The following is a 12030-nucleotide window of genomic DNA, read 5'->3' as shown; positions in this document are numbered from 1 at the left end:
GGGGCACTGCCTATCATGACCTTTCTTAAATCCTCAAAAGTGGGAGCTAGACTTGAGGGGAGCACTGTCTACCATGACCTTTCTTAAATCTCACAAAATCTTTCTTAAATCTTACAAATGTGGGAGTTTTGTGCTCTAAGTATGACCTTCAAATTGTTTTTTTATTTATTTACTAAGCATAGCCCACAAATTATCTAGTCATTCTTATGTCACAGTAAACTACAGATACTAGACATGATTGTGATCATGTTTTCCAGTTCACAATGGACAAACTTTTCTCCCAAATTGAGTTACAGGAATTTCCTCAAATCCATTGCATTGTTTCTTAGAAGACCACTCAAGTGTTTTAAATGACATTATTTATTAAATCATTTAAAAGGGAAAGCCACGTCACATGAATATTAAGTAGGTCATTCGAATTAAAAATAATGTGATTAGTCTTGTGAGTTATCAACTAGAGTCCGTTTAAGAATTGGTTATTTCTTTTAACTTATTTGTATAGAATTTATGAAAAGATATGGTTTTTGATAATTTTATGATAAATGTATTATAAAAATAAATAAATAAATCAATTTATTTTTTTAAAAGATAGATTATTTGCAAAAAAGCTTAGATAAAATGCAAAAGAGATTTAGTAATTTTTTTTTAATTACTGAAAGTATATACTAATTAAATGTGTATAATATAACTTATATGGGATTAGGTGCAGTATGCTGTGGCTTTTTGGAAACAAAATCAGCACCTTCACTTCCAGGTGCATATTTTGCACCTCCACTATGGCCGGCAGTGCAGTGACCGCATTTGGCGGTTGGTTTTGGTCAATTTAGTTGCAGTTGGAGTTATTTTTTTTATACCGCCCTAAGTAGAATTACATTTTGGATCCGGTTAATGTGTGCTCTAATTAAGCCATTTATTTTTGAAAACATTTTATTGGGAATTGAAAAAACTGTCAATACTTTTTCAATTCCCGATAAAAAATTTTCAAAAATGATTAATTATTGTGTGCCCTTAGAGCACACATTAGCAAAATCCTTACATTTTTTGTCCAATTTTTTTTAAAAACTAAATATACCAATAAAAATATGCTCTACCAAATGAGCATTATTATATATTATGAATTTGTGAGATGATTTACTCAATAATCTTGGGCTCCATTAAGGAGAGTTGTTGAACAACATGTTTTTAATTTTTAAATAATATTATACACATTTTCACACATTTTTTTCACCTACACATATTTCAAAAAAATTCAAATAACGTTATCAAACAACCTCTAACTCTCATATCATGATGAACCAAACTGATCTGGGGATGACATTTTACTTTTCTTGTTCTTTGGGAAATATTTTACAATAAAATAGCTGCAATCATTTTGTTACTATCAGTTTTACAGGCCTGCAGGCTTTTTTGAACTTGAAAACGCCATCAAAATCCACAACATGTTTGAAAGTTGAAACCCAGAGGAGGGAATATTACATGGGATGATGGGACTGTGGGACCTCTCTTACCTAGCCGTTGAAGCCTCCAACGGCATAATCCCATTCCATTCATTCCAACCCCTGCCTTATAAATTCAAAATCTCCATTGCATCTCATAGCACATCTCAAGCTATTCCTATCATCTTCCGAGAGTCAGAATTCAGAACCCAATTAAAAATGGCTTCCTCCAAGCTTAGAAGCTCATGTTCCTTTCCAAATCTTGTCCTCTCATGCTTGAATTTCACTCTCTTTATACTTTCCTCAGCTTCTCTTGCACCCATTATTCTACTGAGAATGCCTCCAACTTCTATGGGTATGGCTTTCCTCATGGTCTCTTGTGTTTCATTGCTCTCCTCCTTTGTGGGCTTCTACTCTCAGCTCACCCACTTCTGTTTCATAACCCACATGTCACTTCTCCTTGGCTCGGCAATTGGGCAATTGCTTAGCATATTGGCCTTGTTTACAAAAGAGCAATCCAGCCTTTCCTTGCTCAAGTCCACAAGGGACCCCAAAGAGGCAAAGCTTTTGGTGAGGTTGGAATGTGGGGTTTTGATGGCAATGTTTCTAATGCAGTTGGTGGTGTTGGTACTGAGCTGTGCAGTGCACAGCTGTTGGCTGAGAGAATATGAGGGACTAGAAGCTGAAAGAGAGGCAATGGCAAAGAAGAGGAGTAGGAGGATAGCTAAAGTACAAGAGGAATCCATGGCTAATGTAGCCAAGATTTCAGAAGTTAAAGCCAAGGAATTGGATGACAAAATGAAGAGCAAGTATGGGCAGTGGGTAAAGACTGATTTTGAAGGCTAAGGCTCAGGCACTTTCTTGGCTGCTTGTTCATTATCAATGTTTAAATGGGTCTATGTATAATAGAGCGTTTCTCACTGTCTATTACTGTTTCTGAATCCCGGTTTCACTATTGGTGTGGCCATTGAGCGTGAAGTAGTGTGGAATTTATAGGCGGTTCTTTTGGTTTGTGTGGCAGTAATGTAGTATTGTGCCTATTGCCTTGTGAAAGTTTTAACGATTCTCTGTTACTCTCCACTCTGTGTGTGACTAGTAACCTTATACAAATCCAGAATCTGCTCTTTCTCTCTCTCTCTCTCTTAAATAATTAGAATAAGGTGATGAGTGAATTCCTCACTAATCGCTTTCAATTTAAAAGAATGCCATTTTACAAAAAATTTCCCCCCTAGCCTAGAAAATTAAAACCAGAGAATCGAGTTCATAGGTTTAAATTCCAAACCAACCTCAAAATACAATTAAAGTACTAATTAAGTGTTCCATAATCCAATTCCTTCAGATAACAATGTCATAGCATAATGAGTGGCAGTAAATATTGTACACTTCGTAGTTAGTACACACAAATATCCATAATTTTTACATTTGATGCTTACATCTTTTAAGCATGCCCCACGTTTAATATGTGAAATGAGTAATGTATATGAAACATGTGGGAAACATTTAATATGTGAAATGAGTAATGTATATCAATATCCTATTTGAATTAACAAATTATTAAGGATCAAATTGTGGGAAACATTTTCAAAAAACTTATAAATATACATGTTACTTCTAATTATTTGGTACCCGCACAATTAACTAATAATGATAGTCCACAATGGAGAGACAACATGTCTCCCCGCCATGCTATCCATTGGCTTTAAGATCTGTTTAGATATCATTTATTGTTGAAAACTAAAAATATTATAGCAAAATAATTTTTAAATGTGTGAATAGTACCGTGGGATCCAGTTTTAAGGTTTTTTTGCTGAATAAAGTACTTGTGAGTCTCATGAATAGTGCACGAAATCCACTGAAAAACGTACAATGTAGCTGAAAATTTAGTTTTAGCTCTATCTCAATGTAGACTAAATAATACATCAAATAAATAAGCCACGCTATCTATTAGCTTGTTTGAGGTTTGTTGAAGTGGGCCCGCGTGTGTGGCTTGAATTGCCACTAGCCCAAATCAATTACGAGTAAACCAAATACAACTTGTAATAGGAAACCACAAGTCTAAGTCGGTCGCAATAGTTGACCGAATATAGTTGATACAAGGAATCTTATATTGCCGACTTAAGCATAGCAATATATAAGTGCTAGTGTACGGCAATTATAAGAGACAATTCCTAAAACCTAGCAACAGCCGCATAAGAAGAAGAATAGTGTTTTTTTGTCTAGTGAGTGAGTGAGTGAGAGAGAGGTAGGGTGTATTGGGATTTGAGTTTCTAGAGAATGTTATTGTGCACTATTGTATATCCCTATTTTTATAGTGAAATTTCTCCGTCGTTGCTGTGGAGGTAGGCAGTTTGTCAAACCACGTAAATTCTTGTGTTCTTTGTGTGTACTTATTATTTGATTTCCGCTTATTTACTGTTATTGATTTGAATTATGTGGTGCTATTTGCACAACAAGGTTCAAATTTTGCAATAAGGGATGAAGGATTTGAACCGTAAACTTTTATGTTAGAGACACTAAGGTGGCATTTAAATTCCATGGAATATAATGCTTGGCAATTTGAATACTAGGGAATGAAACTATTTTTATATTTGGTTTAATTAGGAATCTAATAAGAATCTTGAAAATATGAGATGCTTATATTTGATTTATTTCTAAAATTCTTATAAAAATTATTTATTTTTTCCACAAAAATCCTTTGGATAGTATCAATTCTCTCTTTTTTTTCCTCCAAATGTATTATAAGAAACAAAAATTTAAACTATAAATCATGAAAAATTCAATAAAATTATTGTAAAACATTTTTTAATTGATATGTATAATACAAAATAATTATTTAAATTGTCAATAATTGTATTTTATTTTTATTTTATTTTTATGGGTTAAAGAGTAGAGAGGATCAGAGGAATGGGTAAAATTGTCAGTTTATAAAAAATGTATTTTTTTTTTAATGTGGATACCCACCTTTTTCAAAGAGAATCCACATTTCTATCAAAAGGGGGTTAAGTGGAAATCCAGATTCTTAAGCATCTGATTCTTTTGTGTGATTTGCAACCAAACATGAAAATGTTTCAACATTCTCAAGAATCCTAACAGATTACTCCATACCGAACGTCATCAAAGATGTGTTAATTGAACCACAAGACTCAATAAGTCAACGAATATAAAGTAGACTATCACATAAAAACCGTGGAATCCATCAATGTAAGATTTTTTTTTTTTACCTATCAAAAAAAAATTAATTTTTTTTTGTTGAGAAGTATGATTAACTTTAAACTTTAAAATTTAGATTCAATAATTAAATCCAATAGTTTTTGAAACAGATTGACATATCCACCTCATTAGAATGGGGACAAAGTACTGTTCGTCCAAATCAAATCTATTACGTGGTGGTTTATAAAACCATTTACATATAATACTACAACCACAAATTATTTCACAAATTATTTCACAATATTTTTACAAAATATTGATGCTGCTTACTTCTTATTGGTTTTCATTTAGACTCACTATTAATATCACTTTTTTATTTACCAATAATCACTCACCACATCAACAATTTATTAAAAAAAAATATAAAATAATTTATATTTCTAGCATTATTCTTCGTTAAATCATATAACAAGTCACACAACTATTAAATAGGCATTGTTATTAAAAGTACAATGGAATCAATACTAGAAGTTGATTCTATTTTGAAGTTTTAACATGTTCAATAAAAAGCTTTTAATTTATGTTCCCTATACTAGATCAGCTAATTTTGATAGAATTTATTTGGAGACAATAAGATATTATCGGATTAAATTAACTTGGTTTTGAAAGTTAAGAAATTAAATTGACAAAATTAATAACTGACAAACTAAATTAAATTTTATTTAATAAAAGGAATCTTTTTTGGTGCTAAAAATTCAATAATAGGATTAAATTAATAATTGAACTTCCCTATTGATTAAAGATAAAGTGAATATCTTGAGGCGGGTTACATAATAATGAAATTAGTGTAGTGGGTTGTTAAGGATCTACAAGTTGTCTGACAATGAAACCCAAAAGCATTGCATGACAGCCGCTGGCTGCTGGTTTCTCTACACCAATCTGTGTGTGTGTTTGCTCCAAAGCCACCAGCTACAGTTGATGCCTTTACCTGTTTTTCTTGTCATGTGGCAATTGCTGATTTGCTGTTCCCAAATGATAGTAGGACCCACCCCATGATTTTCGCACTTCTGGAATTTGGATAGGAGTAGCAGGAAGGACAGACCTATTTTTTACTTAATAAATAAGTTATTACTACTTCTTATCTTTATCTTATCCTATTCTGACAAACTACTCATCTCTATTCTTTAACAGAATCATCAGCATTTTTATTTGGTTTGAAAATACTTTTATATCTTAAATATTTAAACAGTGATAAAACTTGGGAATAATTATGGAAAATAAACACTAACCTCACTATACTACTTTCAATTTTCAAATACACGTTAAAATTCATAAATAAATAATTGAAAAGGTTAAAAAAAATATACATTGTAATCCATTCCAATTCAATGCCTATTCTATTTAAATTCGAATATTTTTCTCAAAAAAAAAAATTCAAATACCAGGCCTTAGCCGACTGCTTTAAAAAAAAAAAGACTTTTATCCTTATCCTTATCTCCACCTTTTCTCTATATCTCTATATAAAAGTAGATTCATATTCTGCTATTCTCATTAAAAAAAAAAAAAGTAGATTCTTACAACCCAACTCATATTGATTGTCTGTTAATTGAATTCAAATTTTTAATCCCTCATTTAAACAAAAAGGAGAAAAATTAAAAAAAAAAAAAAAAAAAGATACAGCTCCCTAACTTCTTTAGCCTATTTTATTTGAATTCAAATTTCTTAATCCCCTATCCCCTATCTGATAAAAAAAAAAAAAAAACACTATCAGTTATGAACTTTAAAATCCTTGCTCTATTTGTATATATTTCATATTTCAGTTTTTACTTTCTTTCCACAAAGACTTTGGTTTCCTCAATTTCTTTTTTCAATTCATCACTATCTCTTGGTTGAGAAAAGTACATTTCGATTGATATTATTTTAATTATTACTTTGTATTTTTTATTATATTTTTCTTTTCTTTAAACTAATTCGAATTCCAGTTAATTCAATTAGTAAAGTCTCTTATAATTGTATAAAAGATTTAGAGTTTAATTCTCACTTACATGAAAAATTGATTGGTATCTTAATCTAATAATAAGAGCTATCATCAAAAGTGAAAGTAATAAGTTAAAACTCTCTAAAAATAAATAATCAATTTAATCCCCTGTTATCTATTTCTATCTGATAACTTTTATAAAAATAATAATAATATTTGTGTTCGAGTCTTTGACTGGGCGGTTATGACGGGTACTTATTTGCGCACCATGTTTTTCAGTCAAAAAAAATCAGCTGCTTCATCTAAAATTCTATTCTATTCTATTGCTGCAGGGAGGGTCAAACAGACACAGACACAGACACAGACACAAACACAGACTCACCCATTTTTTGCTTTTTCTAGTTCAACAAAATTCTTGGAAAGCAAGCAGATATGTCCTCCGCCACCAACACGATTTCGATTCACAGACCCGAACTCTTGAGGTTTCCCCGCGATGCTGCTGCTGTTGTTGTTGTTGCTGCAGCAAATCATACTAAATTTCAAAGGGTCACAACAGCTTCTTGGACAATGTGAGTTTTTCTTTCTTATGAACACAACAACAACCCATGTATGTATGTGTTAATTAGTTTTAATGTTTTTTTTTGGTGACAATGACTGACACTGACACAGGGCAATGGATTCTAAAAAATCATCATTTGGTAATTATAATACGAGCAAGAAGAATAAGAAGGAAGAGGTGTCCATTATTCCTCACTGGGAATCATCATCATCTTCGTCCTCCGATTTCCGATTCGACCGCCTGCAGCCGTCGGATCAAGAATTGGGTACAGATCAAAAAAGACTCAAGTTTGGACACTACGTGGCGCGACAGGCCCTTCTTGATGAAGAGTTTTGGGTATACTATATATTATTCCATCTTATCTTCTTCATTTTCTTTCTTTGACACCACTGTTTTTTTTTTTTTTTTTTTTTAAACTTTTTATGTTTTTATTATTATTATGCGGTAGACAGCGGCATGGCTAAGAGCAGAGAGTCATTGGGAAAATAGAGCTAACGAACGGTATGCTTCTGCTTCTATATTATCCTTATATATGTTACAAATTAAGGGAAGGAGGGATTTAACAATTTGATCTTGTCTTTTTCTTTTTCTTTTTTAAATCTTCTTTCTTTCTTGTCTTCAATTAGTGAATTGGAACAAACAAACAGTATGATTTGAACCCAAATTCTTCCTGTGGAAAAAGAACAAAGGAAAGAAAGAAAGATTGGCATTAGATAGGCCAAATGGGTCATTGAAAGTAACATTATAATATGTTCAATTTTTTTTTTTTTTTTTTTTTTTAAATCACAAGCATAAGAGGAGAAAAAGACTGCCAATTTTTTGGAGAAACTGACAAATGTGGCTGATGGAGAAAACAAAGATGTAAAGGGATTAGGATTGGTTTTTAGATATGTTTAAGCCTCCAAAGTTTATTTGTTCTTTTAACTCTGAAAATGGTGGCCTATTTGGCATGTTTGTAGCGTCTTATGAGGATAATTGTATTTTATGCATAAAAAAGGGGGGAAATTGTTTGAGAATGACCGCTAATTCTAGCTGTGCTTGATTAACACAGATATGTAGATAACTTCAAAAGGAAATTTGCTGACCAGGTAGGACTTAATGTCTTCGTATTATTTTAGTTCATGTGTATATGTGGAATATATTTGTTGCATGAATTTCTGAGTTAGTACTTCTTGTTTCTATAGGAGTTTAATGCCATAAAAAGGCGCAGTAGAGGCCAAATTGGGCAGAAATGCACCTGCATTGTCACGGTATGAAACCAATCCACTAAGTTCGTCATCATACCCATTGGTTTGATTTAGTTCGAATATTGGTTAAAAACCCATTGGTTAGGGTGAGTTTAATTGGAGAATAGAACTTCTCTTTATTATGCTGGGGAAAAAAGGATTATTGAATCATTGGTTGCTTGATCTAATCAAAACTTCTGATAGTGTTCTGGTATATAATTTATCAGGTTATGAAGGAAGTGAAGAATGTAAAACGCACTGTAATTAAAAGTGTAGTTGGAACCCTTGATTTGAGCATCCGGTATATGTTGCATGGAGAGACTTTTCCTGGGGTACAATAGTTTTTTGTTTACATTTGCAGCTTTTATGTGTTGTCTGTCTAATCTAGTTCTTTGGCTAACTTGAACCTGGCAATGGAATTAATTGCTATTGCAGGAAAGGGTGAGAGCTCATCTCTTCTGCAGCATTAATAGAACAGACCCAAATAAATATGGTTATATTGCAAACTTATGTGTGATCAAATCAGCACGTCGTCGGGGTATTGCAAGAAACATGTTACATTTTGCTGTTGAATCAGCCAAATCTGAGAGTAAGTCAAAACATTCATCTTTTCTTTACAATATAAAACTTATAAACTGTCTGATATAGAGTAGATGTTAAGAAAAATTTCTCTTCTGATCTGTTCTTCTATGGCAGGCGTGGAACAGGTATATGTACATGTGCATAGAAGCAACATACCTGCTCTGGAACTTTACCAAAAGATGGGCTTTGAGGTAATGTGGATGATTACATGTATTCTACTTCTAGCTTCTTTTTTGGGCTTTTTCTTTTTATAGCTGAAGGGCTGATAGAGCTTTTGCATTCTTGACTAGATTGTGGAAGAGGCAAGCTCTCAATTGGTAGAAGACCAAACTTTCTTGCTTTGTTTGAAGACATAGAAATTCATTCAACACAATCTATTCCTTTTTTTTTTGGTACGATGACAAAGAGTCAATGTACACACAGATTGTAGAATTCTTGATGTTAATAGGCAATCTGTAATTGAGATGGTGATTTCCAAGTTCCTGTAAGAATGACTTGTTAGTCATCATATCCTGCAGAACCCATTATAACAATATTACTTTAAATGTAATGAATATATTACAAAATTGTAGGCTCTCTGCTTCCAAAGGAATGTGTTCTGCATTTGAAAGGGTTTCGTTCTTTCTTTTTTCCCAAGTTCATAGTAAAATCTGATATGAATTCATCTTTTGAAATCAAGGGATGATAATAACAGCTCCTTTGTGGTGAACAAAGAAGTGTAATACTTTTAACTAATCTGATAAGGCAGTTTAATGTGCGCAGCCCATCAGCAGGGCATGTGGTAGAAGAATAAACTGTTATAGAACAAAAGGAAAGTTGACCAAAGAAATAAAAATGGATTTTACATAAGAAAATCAGTCTCACCACATACAACAGGAACTACAATATATAAACAATTTGTGAAGCAGAAGCAGCAGTAGAATGAGAAATTAAGTGGGAGGAGAGTGCATGGAAAATCTGACAATGGTAAAATACTGTCCAAACAAACTCTCTATGATATTTAACAAAAATGTGTTGCTTACAAAAAGTAAATTAAAAAAAAAAAAAAAAAAATATATATATATATATATATATATATATGTATGTATGTATATCTAAAACGACATGCAGTTCTAAACAGATGGAACTTCATTTTCCTGTAGACATGAAGTCCATTTCACTCGGACTTTATGATGTTACAAATCATAATCATAACCTAAAAATCTGCAAAATAATAATAATCTTAACCTAAAGTTAACAGAAGGTCCTTTATACCTTCTTGGTAGAAAGAGGGACTTATTTATTATAATAAGAGTCTAGTACAGTTCTCTCCATTAACCACCCCAGATGGGTGTCTAGAAACAAAAGGTCCGTATGGCACTCCTTGGGGGCCAAGTAATGATTAGTTGAATAACCAATGTGAAGAGAAAATCCTTTAATCCAACAGCCCTGGTGATCTCTAATACCCCCCCCCCCCCCCCCCAACCTCTCACTTCAATGATCTTCGATTACCTAGTGAACTACCATGTGTGTTAAGGGTAACAAAGGGAATTGTAGGTGGTTGCCAAGTAATGATTTTAGTGACTTGAAGATGGCGATCCTTGAAACCTCCGAGGAGAGCTGGATGGTTTAATGCAGAAGTTGGTAGAGAGTGGCAAGGAACTGTTACAAATCAAAATCTTCAGCAATTAACATATTCTTCTTTAGTACAGTGTTGTTTTAATTTATAGTTTAGAAACATCAGACGCTGTGCTACAAAGAATGCCAAAAAAGAAATAAAATCAATTGCAATTGTTCCATATGATGAACTAGTATAATCTCCTAAAGCTAACCAATTATAAATCAAGTGCCACACCCCCACGGCCACGGGTCATGTTGCAATGTGTTCCTGCATATATAGTCCATGGTGGGAGCTAAGTTGGAGGCCAAGGTGAAGGTGTTAAGGGTTATGGAGACGAGGTTTTGGCGAGACTAAGGATCAGAGTAAGAATGAGATTGAGCTCAAAAGAAAGAGAGCAGAAATTCAAGAGACAAGAGGTAGTTGAAAGTTGAAAGGAAGAGAGTAGTAGTTTTACAAAAATGCAATGGGAATAGGCCCGTTCATTTACTAGCAAAACATGTCCTTGACATTAAAGACTTCTCCGTATAGATTGAAGAGAATCCTTATTTTATTGAACAAGCTTTTTTCCATGATGTACTTGTTGCTTTCCGTTATTAATAGAGTTTATGCTATCTTCCCATAACAAAAAAAAAAAAAAAGGTTAGGTTAGTTGTTACTAATTCTAATTTTGGGCTAATACTGACATTACTTTTTACCCATCAATAACAGCTTGTTGCATAAAATTTGTTGTGAAAATATTGTGTATGTAGTATAACTGTTATTTTTGTTAAACCCAAATTTTTGTATTTCTCGTATTTAACATTTTTATTAAGTGTCAAAATAGAGTGGTCTTAAGATAAACAAAACATCATGGAAGAGAGCTTGTTCAATAAAACAAGGATTCTCTTCAATCCATACAAAGAATATTCCACATGCCAGTGGTTCCTCTGTATCATATCATTGATCAGAGAAAATTCCCTTCTTGCTATTGACATAACCTCCTAATAACTCGGTAGGCAGATTCTCCTAAAGCATTACCTCTTTTTCACAACATGTCTTGGTGCTTAATTATATGCTCAGCCAGCTCCGCCGGATTCGGCTAAGTGGGCTAAAATGGGCCAAAACTAATCAATAAGTGGGCCTGCAATTCGAGAACGGCCTGCTGTTCTCGGTCCGTACAATTATCGTTTCAAACTCGATCTCCTTTCACTCTTCCATTTGAAAGTTCACTTCCCAAACTGTGAATCCAATAGCCTTTTAAGGTAGCTCCTTCAGGCAGGTTGACGTTCTCCCCCGAAACTCGACAAAATCCAATTTTCTTTCCTTTACAGTTTACAGTACTCGCTAGCAATCAGTCTTTGCCTTTACCTACTTTAAAACTCGAAGATCCTAGTCCCACATTGTAATGGTATAGTAAAAGCTTAACCAAACCAATAATGTGGCTTCTCAGCTCAGGGGCCCTTCTTTTAAATTCCAAAGCTCAAACCTTATTCTTGTCCTTGTCCAATCCAAGCACATAC

The 12030-nt window shown here is 33.2% G+C and overlaps 2 protein-coding genes across 2 annotated transcripts; both read left to right on the top strand.

Annotated features, from left to right (window-relative positions):
- The first annotated feature begins 1488 nt into the window (after positions 1 to 1488).
- Positions 1489 to 2516, top strand: LOC142642630 (uncharacterized). Its single transcript, XM_075817027.1, has one exon. The coding sequence runs from the start codon at positions 1656 to 1658 to the stop codon at positions 2280 to 2282; it is 627 nt and encodes a 208-aa protein (XP_075673142.1). The 5' UTR covers positions 1489 to 1655; the 3' UTR covers positions 2283 to 2516.
- Positions 2517 to 6800: 4284 nt separating this feature from the next.
- LOC142642354 (GCN5-related N-acetyltransferase 6, chloroplastic) lies at positions 6801 to 9519 on the top strand. Its single transcript, XM_075816707.1, has 9 exons — positions 6801 to 7133; positions 7234 to 7459; positions 7572 to 7624; positions 8175 to 8211; positions 8308 to 8373; positions 8577 to 8681; positions 8785 to 8938; positions 9046 to 9122; positions 9222 to 9519. The coding sequence occupies exons 1-9, from the start codon at positions 6997 to 6999 to the stop codon at positions 9285 to 9287; spliced, it is 921 nt and encodes a 306-aa protein (XP_075672822.1). The 5' UTR covers positions 6801 to 6996; the 3' UTR covers positions 9288 to 9519.
- The last annotated feature ends 2511 nt before the right edge of the window (positions 9520 to 12030 follow it).

This window comes from Castanea sativa, chromosome 7 (genome assembly GCF_040712315.1).
Source record: "Castanea sativa cultivar Marrone di Chiusa Pesio chromosome 7, ASM4071231v1".
Taxonomy (NCBI): Eukaryota; Viridiplantae; Streptophyta; class Magnoliopsida; order Fagales; family Fagaceae; genus Castanea; species Castanea sativa.
This window is presented reverse-complemented; position numbering and strand designations above follow the sequence as displayed.

Bases quoted from the DNA above. Each gene is read 5' to 3' on its own strand.
- LOC142642630 (XM_075817027.1), top strand. From the start codon at position 1,656: ATGGCTTCCTCCAAGCTTAGAAGCTCATGTTCCTTTCCAAATCTTGTC.
- LOC142642354 (XM_075816707.1), top strand. From the start codon at position 6,997: ATGTCCTCCGCCACCAACACGATTTCGATTCACAGACCCGAACTCTTG. The intron at 7,625-8,174 runs GTATGCTTCTGC...TGATTAACACAG, and splicing joins GAAAATAGAGCTAACGAACG to ATATGTAGATAACTTCAAAA. The intron at 8,939-9,045 runs GTAAGTCAAAAC...CTTCTATGGCAG, and splicing joins TGAATCAGCCAAATCTGAGA to GCGTGGAACAGGTATATGTA.